General features: G+C 39.3%; 1 protein-coding gene across 1 annotated transcript in view; it reads left to right on the forward strand.

Annotated features, from left to right (window-relative positions):
• si:dkey-22o22.2 (neural-cadherin) overlaps positions 1 to 22,715 on the forward strand; it is a 140,070-nt gene continuing 117,355 nt past the window's right edge. Inside the window, exon 1 of the mRNA XM_087848380.1 lies at positions 1 to 1,239. Within this exon, the coding sequence (XP_087704506.1) occupies positions 276 to 1,239 (964 nt within the window). The 5' untranslated portion in view covers positions 1 to 275. The remainder of the gene's footprint in view (positions 1,240 to 22,715) is intronic.

Raw genomic sequence — 22,715 nt, forward strand, 5'->3', positions numbered from 1 at the left:
CTGATGTTTTCCTTGCATTTTAGATGGACTTTGAGCTCTTCTTAGCAATTACATTTACCTGTGACAATTTAACTGATTTACAAGTTAAACTGGCATAATTTATGGGAATATTTAGATTATTGGATTTTTTTTTTCCTTGGGGAACTTTGCGCTTTCCTGGAGATAACTATTCTTTTTTATGCGTAAAATATTTTTGTTTGGGTCATTTTAAGAAACAGAGACCCGTTAGCAGACACTTTGCTATCTTGTGCAAGTGAAACGGGTTTGATGGAAACATGACCAAAGCCGTAACTGGGCCGGTTATCCTGCACACCCTATGCCTGCTCCCGTTCCTGCTACTTCACGTCTCACCGGTGTGTCTGTCTGCGCAGCACGGACATCCAGTGCGCTACTTCGGCCAGATAGCGGAGAACTCTCCAGCTGGGACGCCAGTGGAAGGGGTGGTAATTTCTGTCACAGCTGCAAACTGCCCCGGTGCGAACCTCACTGCCAGCTTGAAGGGAGATTACGCGTCAGATTTCAGACTTGTTCACTACCGCGGGCATCGGGTCCATCGAGGGCAATTATGTTTGGTCTCCGCAAAAGCACTGGACCGGGAGTTTATAGCTATGTACGAACTGATGGTGGAGCTGCCAACTCGGTGTATGAGGAGACGAGCCATCGTCCAGATTGAGGTGTCCGACAAGAACGACAACATCCCTCGGTTTACCAGCGGGAACAAGACGATTGAAGTAGATGAGTTAACGCCGCCCGGAACCGAGCTGGCTCGCTTTGACGCAAAGGACGGTGACGCGGAGAGCAATGGACATGTCACTTTTTACGCATCACCGGACTTGTACCTGCTCCACGTGGATCCACAAAACGGACAAGTGAGCCTAGCAGGATCTCTCGCTGGATTCAGACAGGTGACTTTGCGCCTTTACGTGAAGGACGGAGGAGATGTAGCACTGATAGGTGAGCCGGTGTTCTTGCGCATCAACGTCCGCCGGTCCAACAGAGCGCGACGGATGCCGCGGGCTCTGTCCGAAGAGCTGACCTACACAGTTACCGTTCCGGACCACGTCAGAGTTGGCGACCTAGTGTTCACAGTTCCTGACCAGAGGTTCGATCAACGGTGGTTTGAAGTGATATCCGAAGCCGACTCACCAGTCCAGATCGAGCGGGATTCGGGGCGTTTGTACCTGGCGCGCAGTCTGCGAGAGCCCGCCGAGGTGGTGGTGAAGATTCAGAACCTCCGAGGTAAGAAAATTCTGGTTTTCTTTTCGTGCGTAAAAGCGCAAAGAAAGTCAGACTTACCTGAAGATTGTCATGCTGCCTTAGGAGGCTGGTGTCTACCTTTGAATGTTGACGTACACGTGGTACTCAAAGTGTATTTTATTGAGTCTTAGCCACATCTCTCTTTTTTAAAATTTAAAAGTAGGGCCAGGAGTCAACAAGGTAAAACCAAAGTTAGTAATCGTAATGTGGAGGAACAATCCTGTGAACCTTTTTTTAAAGTACCCTTTCTAACAGTTTCAGCAATAATTTCTCCCTAAAATTATTGCTGAATCTTCCTTTCAGAATTGAGTGGTGCTCATTCATTTAGAGAAGTTTGCGCGCGTGCTTTTGTATGTTTTGGCTTTTTTCCATCTGAGTTTAAATCGACCTCAACGGTCACTTTCCACTCTTTCATTCATTCCTTACAACACTCCACACGGCACTGCCAAGTGTGTGTTTCTTGTGTGTGCGTGTGAAAGTCTGTGCGAGTAAGATACACAGAGTGAGATTACTGTTGCCAGTAATTTGTTAAAGGACAAACAGAACTGAGAGCGAGGTGAGGCAGAGTATATACAAGTCAACACACTTCACACAGAGATTTTACTTTTAAAATACAGTTACCACACACACACACACACGCACATACGCACACATACACACACACACACACACACACACACACACACATCCATGTTTTGATAGTTCTCCAAAAGGAAAAAACTGGACTGCAGCTTATTATTTAAATGGCAAACAGCACCTGTACAGAATTTGTTTTGCTTTGCATACTAGCCTTTTCAACACCACCTTTATTAGTTAGGATTCACAAGGGTTACACAGCCTGAACATAAAATATTTATATATCCATGATTTCCAAAAGACTAATCCAATCTGCCATTTCTGTTGTGAAGGTTGGATTGTGATATGTAGCAATAACAACCTGGTTAAAGGACAGCTTTTCAAACTATATTCATGTGGTCGTATGTGTGCCACTCTTTCATCACACATTGCCATGGTTAAAAAAAGATTTAGATATAAGCTTAGAGGCAAAAACTTGTTTAAAATAAGCTATGCCTTGCAGGGTTTTGTCTCTTTTCCTGCAATTAAAGGTGAGCGTACAAGCTTATTTCGGTTGTAGCACTCTTTAGGTCAAATTTGCCTCTAGGTTTTACACAATTATGTGTTTTCACGCCCAAGTGCACTGTGTTAAAATTTACGTAAAACAAGTTTTGTCTTTATAAGTATTGCCATAGTTTGAGTAATAACTCGAAATTACAGAAAGATCAAAGACCTATTTAAAGGAGTTTAACAAACTACAAAAAGCAAAGACATTTATTCTACTTTACCATCAGCGATGAATATCAGCGTTTAAAAAGAACATGTTTTCTACCTAAAGACCAGTTCTTACTTAGGAGTCTTCAAAAATCTGAAGCAAGCAAAGTCAAAACTTGGACAAATGAAAGCTGTATAGCCTAAGAAATTCTACTTAGGCTTTAGGTGAAATATGGATGTATTGACCCTTAACAAAACTCACCCAATCCCAGCAATCTGTCAGTCACAATCTCCCCACCCTCAAAGAGGTAAACTTCTCACATCTGGTGCTACACTCACTTAAAACCAAGAAATATTTAAAAATAGTATTAAATCTGCTGGTTAACATATTGCGAGTCTGAAATGTGTTAGTGTCTTGCAGCTCTGATGTGTTTGACAGGATGAAATGACATCCAGATGCCAATGTGCTCACCCTACTTTGCAAAGTCAATGTTTAACCAAAAGACTAAACTCTTCACATCTGGATGGTGGTGGTTGTGCTGGCAACTGGGTGTCCTGGTCAGATCTGGCTAATCAGTTGATACAAACTGCATCTCCGATGTTTATTTGTAGAAATTAGTTGTGTTTGCTCACCTGGAGATCTCCCAGGTCTGAACACACAAGTCAAAACAGATCCAGAACCTCAGACAGGAAGCAGTGTTTGTGTTAAAGCAGACTGCCGAGCTCAGATTGGCTCTGGTTTGTGACTGCAGAGAAAGAGTGTGTGATTTGGTCGACACGGCATTGAGCGTGTTATAAACTGGCCGGCTGATTGAGAAGAACTGCCTTTCATCGGCTGTGGTTGCGATTTTGATCTGTGGGAATGAGGTCTGGGCAACAGCAGCGGTCTGGTGGAGGCAGTGCATTCGTCTGTGATTGGTCAGCTGGCTAAGCAGATGCTGTTTGTGTAGTTTAAATAGTTTGCAGTTGGAAGTTCCTGACTAATGCCGGTCAAACAGAGAACATAAGTTTAACCTCTGGATCTGCAGATGAGTCCTTTCTTTTTCCCTGAAATCATCAAGTTTACATCTAAATTATTCATTAAAAAAATCTAACAATGATTCATCAATCAGTAGTATTTTTTTAGTTGAATGGATCAGTTACTTTTAGTCAGGCAGGATTTCTGACTAAAATGTGTAACAAGGACCTGAAAAATTAACTTGCTTTAGTTTAGAAACTCAAAGAAAATCAAGTTCTGAATTTGCAGATTGTAAAAAAAAAAAAAAAAAGACGGAAGATGTGAATCACAATTCTTGCAGTCCCACGCGCTCCTCACTCCCTGTATATAATAAATTGCACACAGATGTCAAGGTGTATGTACACCCCCCCCTCCCCCCACCACCACCACCACCACCACACGCACACACACAAACACAGACACGCACTGGTCTCTCTTACTGCTTGGCAGGATGTCCATCACTGCAGATAGCGGTGACTCTACTGACTCTGCTTTATCCTTGACTGTTTATAAATCTAAACACATGATAACAGCTGCCTTTGTTTCCTTACATGTGTTGTGGCCATGACTTTAGTAACTGAACAAATTTCCTCTATGTAGGCAAAAAAGAGAGCAACGGAGTAAATAATTTTGTGGTGAGTTGAAAGCTGGTAAATCTGGCAATTTTTAGCCAACAGTCTTTTACGTAACACATCTTTAGGTCTAAACAACAGAACAGATCCAATGCCTATGACTTCCACTTGTGACACTTGTACATAAATAATGTCTTCAATGTGAGCATTTGCAGATTTAAACATAAGACAAAAGCAATATTGATGATTTTTAAATATGTATTGTTTTCGGTGATTGTTTAGTTAAGGTTTAAGCACAGGTTAGGTTTGGGCCTTGAAAACAATCTGTTCTTCTATTTATTTTCTGAACTCCACTGAAAAGACAACAAGAAGCTAGCCATAAAAATCAGTCATTCTAACCACCTCCATAGCCAGTATACCCAATATTGTCGTGTTTTGGTGAAGTTGTTTTGAGTTTTTGTAGATTATTGCTATCAGGAATTGACTAGGACACAAAAATATCCCAGATGTTTGATCAAAGGTTGTTTTAGTAGAGGAAAATACAAACTCTACAGGGCTATGTCATGTTATGTCAGCTGGATTCAGCTGGCATGTTTTCAAAGAATTTTGTATCACTCTGTAGCATTCTACACTTTTATTAAAAATCCTGCCTTTGAGGTCTTTTTTACACTTTCACTTTCATATCAATGCTTTACACGACACATACTGCAAGGTCTTATGTTTAAACTTAATAAAGATAAAGGTATGTCAGCCCATATAGATGCTGTGAGGCAACTTGACAGGTTAAACCACAATAAATGGGGCGATCGTGGCTCAAGAGTTGGGAATTCGCCTTGTAATCGGAAGGTTGCCGGTTCGAGCCCCGGCTTGGACAATCTCGGTCGTTGTGTCCTTGGGGAAGACACTTCACCTGTTGCCTACTGGTGGTGGTCAGAGGGCCCGGTGGCGCCAGTGTCCGGCAGCCTCGCCTCTGTCAGTGCACCCCAGGGTGGCTGTGGCTACAATGTAGCTTGCCATCACCAGTGTGTGAATGTGTGTGTGAATAACTGGATATGTAAAGCGCTTTGGGGTCCTTAGGGACTAGTAAAGCGCTATATAAATACAGGCCATTTACCATTTACCAATAAATAGCGATAGCATGCACGAGGTGTGTGTGCAGTTGTCTGCCTCTTATAACTCCAGTGATTTTCCTGCAGCTTGAAATCTCATGTGATCTTGTGAATTTCATGAGTCCAGCAACTAACCACTCTTACTAGATTATATTATGTCATCTCAACAAGAACAAATTAAGTTGTTGAATTTCATACAGATCCTACATGATTTGGTTACATTCAAGATAGAAACATGACATTTTTGTGTTCAAATTACAAGGTAGACTTTTTTAATGTAACAACCACCCAATTTACTTTTTTTGGTATACCGAAAAAAGTAGAGGCGGCTGCTCGACTTGACTGAGATGGATGCCTTCCCGTGCAGTGTCGCAAGATTTAACATTGCTATATTATTGACTTACTTTACTAGAACATGATATGAGCAATTTAATCTAGCCTCTCTGCATATCATGTAGTTTCTACACTAAATAGTTACACTTAACTTTAAAGCATGAGGCAATTGTGTTAAATACACGCAAGATGCTTACATAAATCCAAGAAATGGCCAATCCCTTTTTTTCAGTGTAGCACCAACAATAACAGTCGCCTCAAGGTGACCCAACAATAATACAACCCTACAATCAAACAAGCCTATATGAGCAAGCAGTTGGCAGTGGTGGAATTTTCAATAGAACCGGGCTCAGGCTCAATTTTTCTTTTCAAATTTTCCAAGCAGCTTCTCATTCTTTAAGAATACCCCACTTATTGGAATTTATTATTGGTTATTCAATAAGAATACTGGGGGCTGGATTCAGACGTCATAAAATGTTGTCAAATCTTGGAAAAACAAGCATACTTAAGCACGAAACAGTGAACATGTGAAGTAATCAAATGTGAACGCAGCAAGAAAACCAACTGAAATTAGCGACTATGACTCAGACAAACTTCCCAGAGTGCATAGCCTCTATTTTTTAACTGTCTCATTAACTGTAATAAATGTGTTTATTTGCATATTTAAATGAGAAAATCTTTCCTGTTGGCTGCAATTAATGCAGCTGCCTTCACACCGACGGGCCTGTTCCCTCATTAAGCTGCAGCTCTACTGTTGTTAACTGTTATTAAATGTTTTAGCCAAAGTGTGTTTGTGTGGTGGTCACACACACATACACACATACACACATACACATTGTTTCTCAAACATGGTCCTGGTCTGTCAGGATTTTCTACAGATTTTCTGTGCTTGGCAGCCCTGAGGTGACAAACGTACACACACTCATACACACCTATACACACACAACTCACACACACACGCACTTATTTTTTCCCCCTTCTATTTATTCTATTGTCTTTATTTCTGGATTTAGCCTGAGGCCGGAAGCAACCTGCCACAGCGCCACATGTTTGTGTGAATGTGTGTTTTGTAAGACACCAAACACTATGGGACTGTGTGTCCTCGAGGCTGCTGAGCATCAGAGTGATTGTGTGTTTGTCAGTGCCACATACATTGATCACAGTAGTCTCGATATCTGTGTGTATTTGTTGGTATTTTAGGGTGTGTGTGTGTGTGTGTGTGTGTCTGTGTCTAAAGTGCTGGAGGATAAATTACTGTGACCACATGCTGAAGCTCCCCAGAATGACCTTTTTAAAAGGCAACAAAGCAGCAACACACATAAATAATGGACTGGATTCACAATATTGAACATTTTTACAGTTTGTAATTGAACAAATACTGAAGCTTTATGCATTCAGATATTTGAATATAGATTATTGATTCCAAAATCCATCAGTTTTTAGCTCAAACGTGCTATATTCAGTTTTACTTGTGGGATGAATTTTGCCAATATAACAATGATGCTAATGTCAGTTTTAGTACGTGCAAATTGTATTCAGAATGCTTGAAGCTAAAATGGTTCCTTAATTCTTAGCATTCCTTAGCTTCAGTCCTGTCAACATTCTAGCTGTATGAAAACAAGAATATAACCTGCTTTTAAGGCTATAAATCATCATGATAATATATCATGGCTGTAATAAAACTTGGAATCTCAGTGGATAACTACATGGACCAGAGACTGTTTTTTCTTTTCCGTTCCTCTTTGTCTGTCCCCATTCCACCTTTCCATCACTCTTCCTCCCCATTGTTTCTGTTTCTCTGTGTTGTCCTAATAGCTTATTGACAGCCAATCAGCTGTACCCTTGGGCAAGACTGCTCACCAATCACCAAGTAGGACAAGGTCATTTAATCTTGACTGGACCAATAAATACACACCCAGTGCAGCAATGTGGAATAAATGCATATACAGTATGGAACTTTATTTATTAATTTTTTTTATTACATAAAGTTCTTCAAACTGTTTTGTTGTTTGTTTTTGATGGTTGTAATTTAGAGCAAATTCTGTCAATATACACTTTAGAAAGCTCTGTGCTAACCTGGAGGTCAGTAAAGTAAACCCAGTGCAGAAGTACCTTAAAGTGCAATACCACTGAAGGCTGCTAGTTTATGATTTCAAAGCATCACTGGCTCCAAAAGCGTCGACTTCGCTTACAGCACACCGAATCAATATTTTCCACACGTCATTATGATGTCATTAGCTAAAATGAATGCTTCCTACCAGTGTCCTGGTGCCCTCAGGAAACTAATTCTGTCAATAAGTAGATATTTGGCTTCAATGTACCATCCAGCAACATGTCACAGGGTTCTTTTGACTGAGAATTCAACTCAAAAACTCTGAGATTGCCAGCCTGCTGCTTGACAACCAAGACGGCTGTGTTTTTACAAATTCGTTTTCACTGTCAGCTTCTCTCAGAACTGAACAAAATGGATCAACTAGCAAACATTTGGAAGCTTTCTTTCATTGTACGTGACACTGAACTGAATATAAATAATAATTACATATTTTCCTTATAAAGCATTCTGATTCTGATTCTCAGTATCTTTCAAACTAAGTAAGACAACTTATCAGTAGGGATATGGAGCATTTCATAATGTAGTGCAGCCCACTACATATGTAAACCACCCCAGGAAATCCTCACATACACATTTATCATACCGCTATTGCCCAGACTAGATTTGCTGTTAGATTTAGTGCATATCCACTGTATCAAAGCACAGTACATACTAACGTATGTTCTCTGTCCAATAAAGACTCACACACACACACACACACACACACACCCCAATAGAGCCAAGTTTCAGATCTTGAGAAACTTTCATCTGGGTTAATTAATAACATAGTTCAGAGGATAGACACACACACACACACACACACACACACAAGCTGCAGGCTTGATCACCACTTTGCTCCACTCAGGGTACCACAGGAGACGTGTATGTGTGCATATGACATACTGAGGACCACACACACACACACACACACACAGACACACATTCATGCTATCCCTCTCTTTTTTGCTGTTATCTACTCAACTCTCCTTTGCCATTCTACAGCTCTTTCTTTGACCTTTAACATTTTTGCTGCTGACCCATCATGCATAACCTCATTTGAAAACTTTTTGGAAACAGTTGGGTTCAAAAAGAATGTATGTAGCAGGACAAAAAGTGACCTCTTTTGCCCATCCAGCAATGCACTAAGTGTATGACACAGTAATTTTTCATCAAAAAAAGGATGCAAATGCATATAAAACAGGGTCTGGGATGAAAACAGGAGAAAACAGTTTCCTACCCCACCCCAAAATATGTCTTGCATAACTGGTACTTCATATTTTGTGTTTTCTGTCCAGTACATAAAACAACCTACCAGTGGGGCCCAAAAGACGAATCCTTCTGTCAACATGAGTGTAAGATTTGTAGTTCAAAGTATGGCATCTTGACAAAACTAAAATATTTGGAGAAATATTTACCCCTGAGAAAATTCTTAAGCATTAGTTCTTCGGAAATTAAAGCTCTTGTACCTCAGTTTGAATAAATAAGGCTGGTAGGGAAGCTTGATGTTTGTAAGTGCTGGTCGACAGATGTTTTTTCTAAGAAAATAAGACCATAACACTCAGTAATAACGACAAGACTTGTTCAGATGAAGCTTCGGCGTGTGAGCGGGGATTATATAACAGAAGTGAACAGAGACGTCTTTTCTCCCCGGTTTAGTCGAGCTGCTCTTCTCGCCGTCCTGCACCGACACACAGTGATAATACAAACTGACTTCCTCCTCCCCTCTGTCTCCATCTCTTGCCCTGCTGAGGGATGGAGGGATGAATGAAGGGATAGAGAGGAGTAATCTGCAGTCAGACTCGCACTTCCCCTTCAGTAACTGAACGGCAGTGTTTACTTCAGAAAACATCAAAAAACAACACCCTGTCTGTGAACCTACACACACACAAACTAAAACACACATGCAAACAACTGGACAGTGACCTCAGCTGTGTGTATATGTTGGTAGCATGTATATGTTGCACATCTGTCTTCTCCATGTTAGCTTACTCCCCCAATGCAAACTCAGGCACACACACATACGCACACCCTCGGGGTTGTTACGCATCATTGTTTGTTCATGTGTGTGCGCTGACGTGTCCCTGCTAATTGCCTCTCATCACTTTCGGCTGATGCTGTTCTCTTACAGCTCAGGAGGGAAACAGACGGGGGGATTGATAATGAGATGGATGGCGCTGCTACTGTGGCTGAAAATTCATAGGGTATAAATTAACAGAATCCGACAGCTACTGAGCAAGTTGACAATCAGCCTGAATCCTGACGTATCTGTTGCAACTTAAGACCATGATACCTGACGAATGACCTATCATGCAAAATCAATTAGAAAGTAAAACTATGCAATGACTATTAAGAACAGAAGTCACTGTGTGTTGGTAGATGGATCTGTGGCATCTGTGTATGCTTTGAGTTAAAGGTACACTCAGCGAGTTTTTTTGTTTGTTTGTTAATTTAATAGAAATAAAAAAACAATGTTGTGTTCATAAATGTACACTGTTTAGTGTGTAATTACATCTTTCAACAAACTGATGCTTCCTCATAAACTTAGAATTAACCTCTTAAAAATACACAGGAACGAGTGATGGTCTGTGGAAGCTGCCATCTTGACTACAGTGGCTACAGTGCTATTTAGCCCAACTGCATTTAATGTATGTGGCTAGAGATTGGTCACATATTTAGAATGCCAAAGGTAATGGGAAAGATAACTTTTCATTTGTGTGCAGTGCAGCGGCTGCATTTTCAGACTTAAGATATTTTCATAGTTCATATGTATGTTTTATTATCTGAGAAAGAGTCCCCTTTACCAATTAAGTAAAAACATGAAGAAAAGAGACTATGTGACTGGCATCTGAAAAGAATGTCATCCTTTTCCTCCTCACAATAAGCCTTATCTCCTGAATTGAAGTCCAGGCTCTAAATGACAACAACAACAGGTGGTTATAAGCTAACATTATGCCAGTGTGAAAGTTTATTTGCCAACAGTGTTAGAGCCACTTCAAATAAAGTTTCACTAATGCTGGCTAACAGCAGCTAACAGAGGGTAACAGTGGCTAACAGCTGGGGGAAGGCAATGTTTACAAACAGAAATTTTTAGGATATCTTCAACAACTCACATCAGTATTGCTGTCAGTGGTCAGAAGTGAGCTTCACTGACTCATTAATCGTATCAGAGTCCTTTCACACATTTTTAAACTTGCTACAGAAGCCTTAATACTAACTGTTAACCCAAATCGTTTTGCATAATTATTGCCATGAGAAGATTTTAGAATATCTGTTGTTGATAAAGAAACCACTAAAGATACTATAAAGAAAATTTTAACTGTGAAAAAAAGTTTACCTGTATAAAATATAATAGGGTAAGTGGCACTAAACTTCACATTTAAACTTGATGATGTTGACTTCCATTAAGGCTGCACCAGTTTTTCTTTTGATAGAACTTACCTATCATCAACCATATGTCAAAGAAGCACTGTTTCCTCCTCTATCGTCACAAGTAAACTGAAAGCGATATCTACAAAGTAGCAGGATGAGAGAAGTCACTCAGCATGGAAGTGGTGAGGGAAACTTTTTAGAGTGATGAACTGTAGACTTCAGTGATGTGTCAGTTTTATCCAGCAGCAGTTTATGACCTTCACTGATCCCCGCAGCATGAAGAATCACGTTTAAAACCTTAGCGTCTCCAGAGTCCTGGTCTGTCCATCAATCTTCAGCATGACACTCCTCCTCGCTTTGTCCTCCTCATCTTCGTCTCCCTCGGGTTCTTATTCCTCTCACCCCTCATGGTTGACCCCAGGGGAGATGGTTTCTCTGTCCGCTTTTTGGCTCACTCTTCCTCCGCTTCAAGTCAAGGTCGCTGTGCCGATTAAAAAGTATACTCTCCACTCAGCGCCTTATCAGCACCGAACTTGTCTCTTTAGGGGATCGGGGCAGAAGACAGAAAGGAAATGGTAAGGCCTGTTCTTACCACTACTACTGTCATTTCTCTGGGCAACAGAATTTTTTTTTACACATTGCATGGAGCTCTTGGATCTGAAATTTACTCTTTATATAGTATAGTATTATCTACTGTAGATACATATATACCTAGCTATCTTTCAAGAGGAATGTTTGCTGCTCTCTCTGTAGCCATTGTAATTACTCACAGAGAAAATTACTTTGTCAGTAAGATAGAGTTGTTTTGTACGTGAGGCATATGGAATTTGTCCATGTTAGTAATTTTAAATATGTGAACATAAAATCAAGAAATTATGACCTCAAATGTAAAGACCATACTCTTTAGGGGATAAAAAAAACTGCATGGAAAAAGATTTTTTTTCAAACAACCAAAGAAATAGTTCCTCTGGAGGATGCAGCAGCAGCAGCAGTAGTAGTTCATCTAGTGTGCTTTAGGAAGAAGAAGGGCTTTCATTATGGCTTCATCTGCACACACGAACACACACACGCACACACATCTTGCTTACTTGCTGCTTATCACCTCTCGCTAAGCCATGGGAGAGAAGATATTGGGGACATTCAACATTTTCAGGAGGCAGTTTCGTTTCCAGCAGTAAAAGCAGGATTTTTCTGCGGGTCTAAGCAAGAATTACACTGAACTTCCTGTCACCCCCTCCCGTCACCCTTTACATCTAATGTTTGAGAAGCTTCTCCCCTCATTATTGTACTGTTAATAAAAATGTGTAGCAAATACGGTCATGGATTTACACACGCAGGAGGTATTATTACATCTGTAGTTTAGACATTTAGCTCACACTTTGCACCTGGAGGTAAAACAAGTGACAACATCCAACTAAACCTCTCTGTCCAAGCAATATGGGTTTGTGAATTTACAGATTATATTTTTACCAAAACATTTTTGTGACACAGATTTAAGTCTTGATTGGATTTTCTTTTGTTTTGTTTTGTTTTGTTTTTGCCAAACTTTGGAGTTGTAGTTAACTTCTCCCCTAAAAAACACTTCATGAACAGGATTGTACTTTTGAATTTCTATCAGTAGAATCAGGTTGTGTAACATATAGAGAATAGTAGTAAAGACTATAGTAAAGAATATAGTAAAAAACAATAATAAATAAATAGCCAAACGTCAAGTTTGGTTGCATTTACTTCTTGTTATCTCAAACGGTGATTCAGAATACGATGCAGTTCAGCAGTTCCAGTGTCTGAATTTTCACTGATGGTGAAGAAGACAAAGAAACTACTATTTTTCTTAAAATAAGGCAGATTGGCAGAAAATAACTAATAAGCTGGTCTGTTTATAAATAAGAGCGCAAATGTTTAATCCCCATTAATTTTACAGTGAAAATGATACACCATCATTAAGCTCAGATGGACCTTTAAACATCATGGGGAGCCGCAATAACATTTTGGCCTTCATAGTGCTCACAGCAGAAGGTGTTTTCCACAATGTTCATATCATATATCCTCTGATGTTCCAGTCTGACCAGTCCATCTGCCACACACACACACATGCACACATTCAATGCCAGCTGTCACACAGCAGTCCCATGGCACCTGACCCACATGGCCACATATTTATACACACACATAAACATGCTGCAAATTAACGTAAAAGAAATCACTTGCACTGACACGTCCACTCTGAGCAGTGAAGGAAGTTTGTGTGATGATAAAGTCACGGCGTCCATGCCTCATGTCCATTAAGTTTGTACAAAAGACTTCTAAATTTCACTAATATGTTATTATTAATGAAATTCTTCACTGATAATAAGACTATTAAGAATTTCACTAATGGGTTAGTAAACAATTCCTCCAGTTGCTGCATCATCACCCCAACAAAATTGCAAATAGCAGTTCAGTTTTCTATGAGCTGTGTCCGAGACAGAGTTGATACATCAACTTATATTTTTTCGAGTGTTAAGTGGGAAGCCAAATGTACAAAATATAATTAGGAAAAAAGATTAAATTGAAGATTAAATTGATCTGCACCAGGATTCTTCATCATAGCAACATTGTTAAAAAAAATCCCAATACTAAAGTGTCCCACTTTAACCCTCCCCTCCTTCCTATGTCCACAGTCTAAACATCAAAGTGGTCCTCACAGAGATACAAGTAGAAGGCACACGCATACACGTGTGACCTACTGGCCTGACAAATGAAGCTCCTCTAATTAAAAACACTCTCAAAGTTAGATGTAGCATGGCAATCAACCTGAGCAGCGCGCACACAAACATACACTACAGGAACAACAGAGGGCTAAACTTTATACGGTTGTCACATGCCGCTTCAGGGATGACAACACGAGTCTAGATGTCCATCGCCTCACACACATACATACCCACACACACAGACACACATACCTCTTCAGTGCAGGGTTAGTAATCCAATATGAAGCAGGTTAGGGTTTGAAACACCTCGACCTCAAATCAGCTCTGACAGGACGGCCGCCACTCGCTCCCTCACACCCCGAGGGGTCCGCCACAGTGTGTGTGTGAGTGTGTCAACGTGCCAACCAGTCCGGCCACCACGGCCTGGTAACACCTAGCTGAGCCGTGTTTGTGTTTTATCTTTTCATGCACGTTTTCTGTGCTCAGTGACCCTGTTCTTGTGACTCTTATTGTGCTTTATGTGTGTGCTTATTTGTATTTATGTGTGTGCATATATATGAATTTTATTTATTGATTTTTTTTGGTAATGTGCTATGTTTTGAACAGTAGCATTTTGGCTGAAATATTATTAATAATATTATTATTGTTATTCAGTTGTTGCTTATCATTAGTACTAAAAAACTAGGAATTCTGAATAATAACTAAATTTTCTTAAATTTGATCAAATGTAACTGAAAGTTGAAGGAATGCATTTGGTAGATGCTGCAGAAGAATATTAAATAGCAAAGTGCATGCATTTATAGCTATTTGTTTCTATGGCGTGAACTTTTGAATAACATTTATATCTGTTGCCATGTTGACACTTCTGTCAACATCTTAATTAGTGGTAACATATTTATTAACACTTTTCTGAGCACAGGCTTCTTGAATTATCTGTTTTCTACAATTAACTGTACAGAAAGCCATCGTTCGTTATTTCATTTTATTTCAGTTATTTTAACCCTGGAGCCTATAGGGATTGAATCACTTTTTAAGCCAGCTAGTGGCCATATAAGGAACTGCCACTTCTGTCACCTCAGCATTAGCTTTGTTTGTAAAACCCTTATCTTGTCTTTTGCCAATATCTTATACTAACCCTTATAAATGTGCAATTATTTCTTCTGATGTTAATGGATATATTCATTTTACCTTTTAAATTCCACAGAAAGTCTTGATATTATACTGGACTTGATAATGCTGCAACTTAATTTTCATATATAAAAAGCAGGTGGCACGGTGGTTAGCACTGTTGCCGCACAGCAAGAAGGTCCTGAGTTCAATTCCACCATTTCACCGGGGTCTTTCTGTGTGGAGTTTGCCTGGGTTCCCTCTTGGTACTCCTGCTTCTTCCCACCATCCAAAGATATGCTGTGGCGATAGGTTAAATGATTAATCTAGTGCCCATAAGTGTGAATGTGATGGCGAATGGTTGTCTGTCTCTGTGTGTTAGACTGGCGACCTGTCCAGGCTGTACCCCGCCTATCACACTATGTCAGATGGGATAGGCTCCAGTGCCCCCGTGACCCTGAAAAGGTTAAGCAGAAGTGCATGTATAAAAAGCAGAGGTTTCAAAACTCTAGTATTAATAATAGAAATGTCATTGGACTTAATTACCCCTTATTGATCAACACAGTTTATCGCATCGCTGTTCTAATTTCCCTCAAAACTTTATGTAAAACACAAGCAGGTTAGAAATAACACACTTTAATTGCATTTATAAAGTAATTAACTTCAAGTTCATTTTCTTCTGCATAGGTATAATTGATGTGCGTGTACTTTCAGTTCACACATAAATATAGGCACCCAAAGAGATAAACGCTGAACAGAAATAAAATACATTAAGAGACAGGGAGGACATTTCTGAAACAGAATTGTAGAAAAACAACATTCATGCATGCGCTCACATTCCGATGCACACTCCCCGCTGAACACTGGTGTGCTGAAGGTGTGAGGACATTTCTATCTACACGCCTGCTGACTTATTGATGCCACTTGTCAAATATAAATGCATCACTGTGATCCAGCCGAGCCATAGAGAGACAGAGAAGAAGAAACATTTTACAAAACAGAAGAAGAGAGGATGTTTCTCTGTTAGTTTTCCCCTCCGGAGCTTGTTGGTTTTTCTGTCTGATGTTTAGGGAGTTGGAGGATGAAGATGAGGAGGAGGAGGAAGAGGAGGAGATGGATTTCAAAGTGGCTTCCAGGCTGGAGAGTGTTTTACTGAAGATATGCAGCGGCCATTTTGTTGTCTTCGTTGTTGAGTTTTTTAGCCCTTTGGGGCAGCGATGGTGAACCAGTTCGTCACACACGCTCTGGTTGTAGAGTGTGGTGTAAAACAGGAAGAGTTTGTTTCATGAGTGTTGTTCAAATTTTAAACTATGCATATTTTTATGCTTTAATATTGATTAGCAAGCACAGAGTGGGCTGGTATGATTTGTTTCGAGAAATCTGAAATATAACATGCCGCATATGTATGTAGAGTTTTTGATTGATTTGATATTATGCAAATGAAATTGTACAGAAAAAAAACAGAGAATCATGTGATCATGGCTGTCAGCCTGCAGAGTTAAACAGAAACCAAATAAACTAAAATATATCTTTTTCTGGATTTTTAAATCACATGGAATTTCCATTTTCCGTCACTGCAGTAAGAGTAACTTTGGTTTATAGTTAAATAAGCTTAAACATTGCAGCCTTTTGGTATGAGAGCTATATAATACCCATGAGCCCTGGGGTCATATTAAGAAATCAGTCTGAGGTGTAAATCAGCGCTGTAGCAAATTCAGTGTGCCTCATTTTCAAAGCAAATACAAGTGCAGTGGTTTCATTTCATTATTAGTGGTAAATAAATAAATAAAAAAATACATTTAAACCCGAGTAATTGGATACTTCAAGATGAAATAGCACCTCGTGGTCTTTTTGGCTCCATTCAGTTAATTTGTATGTGCCCAAGCTTGACTCTTAATTAAAGAAGCAGATATTTTCCAACACCTTGCTGTATTTAGCCAGGAAAGTTTTATGTCAATCAAAGAGCTGCCAGTCAATTACATTATATCAGCAAGGAATGAACAGGATTTGCATAATGACAATTTACTGAGCCCATGGTTTGACCTGAAAAGACACATTGATCAGTTATTCAGCAGAAAAGGATGCAGCTGTTCTCGTTACAGCGCAGGCAAAGAGATACACAGAGAGATTCATATTATATGTAATCATAGCATCCAGTCATTAATCGTATGGAATACATTGATGGTTAGTTTTTATTGATTACTCCTTTATTATTAGAGTTTACCTGTGCCTCTGAAAGCAGGAGAGAACACAGAGCTGGTTAAAAACAGAGCTGTATGTGGCTGAGTGACTGAATGAGGTAAGCTCTTGAAGCCAAACTGTCCAAACATCATTCATTTTGCTAAATACTCCAGACAAATACTTGGAAACTGTTCTTCTTGGCAGATTACGCAGTAACTCAGTGAATGATGACAAAAAGTAATTTAGCCTTTTTCAGAAGTTAATAACATAATTCATTTTCTGATTTGATTTGTCAAACAGAAAGAAAAAACTTAAACAAGAGCTTCAAAATTGGTATTTTTAGATTGTTTTTTTTTTTTTTAAATGCGTGTAGGTGACTTGTTCCTGTACACTTTGTTGACAAACTTGCTCCCTCAAATTGCTCCCTGAGGGATAAATAAGACATTCTGAATTGAATTTCACTGAATTTAATGTGTAGCTGGCCTCACACAGCTGAGTGTTCATGGAGTGGAGGTGTAGTTTGTTCTGCATGAGCAGGCTGCAGGTGTGTTGATGAGTTTTAGGAGCTAAAACAAACAGCCAGCGGCTCTGTCATCACTGCGATGCTGGAAACCCTGAACTTGCTTCACTTTGTTTAATGAGACGTGAAGAAACGTAGGTCTCTGCATTAAAGTGTGTTTCTTCGTGTGTCTGTGTGTGCGGTGGGGAGCTGGGGGTTTGGGGGAAAGGGGGTCTTATATTTGAACAGAAACAGTTCTGATGAAAGATGCCATGGTGGGGTCCTGTAGCTGAAACACCATCTCATCAGCCGCTGTTTATTATTCTGTAAGAAGTTTCATTAAACTTAACCCACGTGGTAATAGTTTTAAAGACAGGAAAAAAGAAAATGAAAACAAACAAGGTTAATAATAATGGAATAGCAAGGGATGTAAACATGCATTATGAAGTAGAAGGAATACAAATTTAATAGATAAAGCGAAAAGAAGATGTAGGTTTTTTTTTTACAATCACCTCTCTTTTGTTGTTCTGCTAAAAGTGCATAAAGCAGGTGAGTGAATTCCTGTGTGTCAGCTGCAATAAACGTCTCACTCTAGCAGCACCAGGGTGACGCAGCTCTGTCAACGCACCCGCTGGAGACTCCATTTCCCACAAAACACTGCTCAAAAGTGACTTCTCAGATAACATAGTAAGTGTCAGGAGTTTAAGATGTGATGACAGAGTAAGGGATATGATGGATTGGAGCATTTCATTGAGCTGACAGCAGCCATGTGGACATGTAAGAACAGGTCTATGTAGTGAAAGAGGCCCAATGACAAAGGCTGTCCTAAAAGGACAGCTCTATTTAAGAATGAACATGTGCTTATACCTTATTATCAGTTTCTCTACAGTGAAGTTTTTGGCTTATTAAAGTTTGTTGTGTTTCTTGTTTGGAAACACAAAATAAAATGCTACAATTTACAGACAACTAACAATTTTCCCTGGTGGCCATTTGTGTTACTGCAACACAAATTTACACAGATTAGCCATACATGTGCAATGTCTGCAAAGTGAATCCAGCTTCTTTAACTTGAAAGTTTTCCTCCTTTTCCTCACCTAAAACATATGTTCATAATGGGATCATGATCATATATAACATATATGAAAAAGCCATTTTGTGAGTGCAAGTACTTGGTAAAACTCACAAGGATGAATAACACGATGAAAATGAAAAACAAGAAAAAAATTTCAATAATGATAAAAAATTTAAAAAGAGATAAAATTATAAAAGGAAAAATAAAAATTTAAAAGTGATAAAAAATGTAACAATAGAAACAACAGTTGAAATAAAAGAGCAGTAAGATAGCATTCACACTGGAATTGACAAAACCATGACACAAATAATGAAACTGAGCTTTTGAAAGTCATACCAAGATTTAGAGCTAAAAGGTGCAATCTGTGCTATCCATATTGGTCATCTGTCCCCCAAATCCATCCTTTTATTACGATAGTAACTTTATGCTATTCTAAAAGACTGGTTAGATCTAGAGAGAAAAATAATTTCCGTCTAGATATTTAATTCCAGATAAATATAAAAGGTCATATACACAGTGTGACTTTGTGGCTTTGTTCGTGAAACTGACAACTGGAGCATGTGCAATCTGCAGTTAAGTGGAAAAGAACACATTTAAACTTCCACTAACAGCAGAGATGTTTGGAGTTAGACGTCTGTTAAAGGACCTTTATATTTTATTGAGAAGTGTACATTTAGAGTTTAGTCTTCTTTTGAGCACCAAATGGTGACTGTATTCATAATTTGTCCACCTTAACTCTTTTTTTTCTTCTTGTAAACATATCGAAATCCCACCAAGAGGATAACAGTGAACATTTGTCTCATCTAATGGAAAAAATGTGGTGTCCTGGTTTAAATACTTCACATGAATCACTCAAACAAGCACACACACAAACAGACGCACACCTGACTCAGCGTGGTGTCTCACTGAGCCCAAAACAACCTTCACCAAGTAAAGCTGAACATACAGCCTGGAGCCAGACCTCCTTCACCTCCAATACCTCCTACAGGGCATTTCTTCTTCTTCAAAAACCTCTCCTCCAACCACTCTTTCTTCTCCCTCTTTTACTCTTCTCGCCATATCCATGATATGCTTATTCTTCTCTTCCTTTTCACCTCTTTTGCTCTCCTCACTGTCCTGATTTCTCTCTCTTCATCTCCGGACCTTTTCTGCTCTCTCCCCTTTTCTCCCTTTCAGCTTTCCTTATACCCTCAATAGTTTTTTCCATCTTTCTTCTCATCTTTATTACCCATCCCTTTATGCTAGTCATCTTCATTTTTTTGTTCTACATCCTGCCAGTCATTCTTTTTTTCCTCGGGCCTTCCTGTCTCCAAACTCTCCTTTCCTTTGTTCATATTATTCATCAGTTTATTTCTTACACCCTTTCTTATACCTCCTGTACACTTCTTTAATGCCTTTCACCCTTCCTATCTTCTACTGTCTTTTTCTTATCTTCTCTTTTGCTTCCTTTTCTATTCAACTTATTCTTTGATCTCTTTAGCTTCATCTTGATCTTCTTCATTCCATTCTTAACTTCTCAACAACAAACAAAGTTTGTTTCAGTTCCACTACCTGATTTAAAATTTTAAGGTCTTGCTTTTTGTCCTCAAAAGAAAATAGGGTCCCTGCAGTGTGACTGTGTACACAGATTTATGTCCACACAAAACAGTAATACAAGTACTCTCACACACACTCTAGATTTCTGGAGGTCGCAGTAGCAGGGCCTGAGGTCATACCTCAAAAGAAGTGCAAGGTGGCTTTGATCAAGCAGTGTTTGTAAAGATGGGGATCGTTTTCCTTCCTCACTGTTCTTTTTTTTTATTATTTTTCCATCCTCCCGCCATTCTTTCATTCTTTTGTCCTCATCTCTCTGGAGAAGCTTGCTTTAAATATTTGATCATTTATTATTAAATATGTTTACTGCTTCTTTCTGTAACTGCTGTCTCTGCCTTCTTTTTAATTTTAAGTGATTCCCTTTTTCTTATTCTTTCTCATCTGCATCTCCCTTCCTCTTCTTTCTTCTCTGCCCTCATTCTCTTTCTGTCTTTCTCCTGCCGTCGAATGCCTGGGGTGCATGTATCCTCAGACGTGTGAGGGCCAAAAGCCGGGTTGTGTGAGGCTACTGTGTGTGTGTGTGTGTGTGTGTGTGTGTGTGTGTGTGTGTGTGTGTGTGTGCCAGCTGGCCGTGTGTTCAGAGCTGGTGGAATGTTCTGGAGGGCTTCACAGCCTGCGACTGGGAGAGATAAGGCACCAGACACACACACACACACACACACACACACACACACACACACACACACACACACACACACACACACACACACACACACACACACACACACGTTTATACTCCTTTATGAGGTCCTTAGCCCCTAAACCTAACCTTACCCACCAAAACTAAATGATAGAAAAGATGGCTGTGGCAAGGTTAGCAAAGTGTGACATCACACAGTGGTTTATGTTAAAGCTAATTTGAAGTCAGCAGCTTATGGCTGGCACCATATTTTCTATTTTAAATCAGTCTTCCAAATAAGGAGTGTTTCATGCATGAAACATGCCTTGTTTGCTTGCGTTGCCCATAGTCAACACAAGCTTACTGGAAACACTGACTGGTGTACATTAGCTATTGTTTTTGCATAATTACAAACATTAAACCCTCTAAAATTAAGCAGCATGTTCCTTTGAAAATCTTGATAGTGAACCTCAGTGGTTTGTCCTTAATCACATTTTTAAGGAGAAGCCAACATTTAACAATCCGTTATGACCAATTCTCTCTTGAGAGAAGGTGAAACTGTATAAGTTTTACTCAGAACAAGTAAACAAAGTTGAACTGAAGCCAGCATTTACCAGCTGTTGGCTGCATTGCAGCAGAAGTCCCTTCCATGCTGGCTTAAGCTTAAGACTCAATATCCTCTGATTGATTTCAACCATCAAATAGCCATAGGAGGGTCACTCCTATAGTGAAGATGGGTGAAAATGCCCTCACTTTGTGAAAAAAGACCACCTCAAATGAGTCCTCAGAAAGACAGGAGCAAAGATACACAAACACATGCAAACATCAAACAGATTATGCTGCCAGAGACAGTTCCAAGTGTGCAGCTGATCTCTTTGTGGCACATTTTTTCCTATATCATCAGTTCAGTAAATGCACTGAAAAAAAGCAACTATTTTCTAAAATATTGTGGCGACAACAGAACAAAGCAGGAGTGAGGCAAAAAATACGTGACATTATAAGCATAAACATTAAACACAAGTTCAGAGTTACATTTTATAACTGAGTCAGCCACTTTGTTCTGTTAGACTAAATTTATTTTGTCATCTTTGGCATGAGGCACAGTGCTGCCATTAAAACAAGTCAAACTCATCTTCAGCAGCCAATCCATCTAATAATACAATACTGTTAATTTGCTTATGGAGCAAAAGTGCTGGCTGAATTGTTGGGAAAAAGCCTGCATAATAGTATGAGAAGAATAAAGTGCACTGATGGTTACAATAACTGAATGGTAATGGCTGCTTTCCTAATGGTAAAATGTCCCAGAGGATGAACACTGATGATTTTTGACCATGTTTCCTCTAGCTGAGAAATGTTGAAATCCGGTGTGTGGCAGGTCGTGAGATATTTTCAAATTATTATTTTGTCCTCAATATGACCTTCAATCACCTCCACCCCCAGGAACAAATGTCAGTTTCTTCCACAAGGTATCTTACAACGTTATTGGCAGATCGCCACGAAATTCATTAAGGATGTTCATGTTTCCACATTTGCCAGTGATTTTAATGCCCCCGTGACCTTTACATCACTCTACCCTTAGGTCACAATTTTCATTTGCACAAGGAATATGAACATAATAGCATTAAGATTCACTGAGTATACACATTACACATCATAAGTTTCCTGCTCTGTCTGTGCATTTTAATGGAGTAGCGGGAATGTTTCCTGACGCATGGACTGTTTGTTTTCCTGGTTTAAAGCGTCTTTTAGAATTCCTTTGAAAGCTGCTAGAAAAATTAAGTTGTTTTAATAATGTATATATAATCATTTACTTTTTTTTTTTTAGATGAACAGAAATGAAGAATAATCTGTATATGCATAAATATACATTATATACTAAATTCTGTGGCTTCTTAACCTACTGTAATTATTTAAAAAAATCAGAACACTCTTTCTTTAATGTGTGTGTGTGTGTGT

The sequence above is a fragment of the Neolamprologus brichardi genome, chromosome 11 (assembly GCF_056152115.1).
Source record: "Neolamprologus brichardi isolate AB-2024 chromosome 11, ASM5615211v1, whole genome shotgun sequence".
NCBI lineage: Eukaryota > Metazoa > Chordata > Actinopteri > Cichliformes > Cichlidae > Neolamprologus > Neolamprologus brichardi.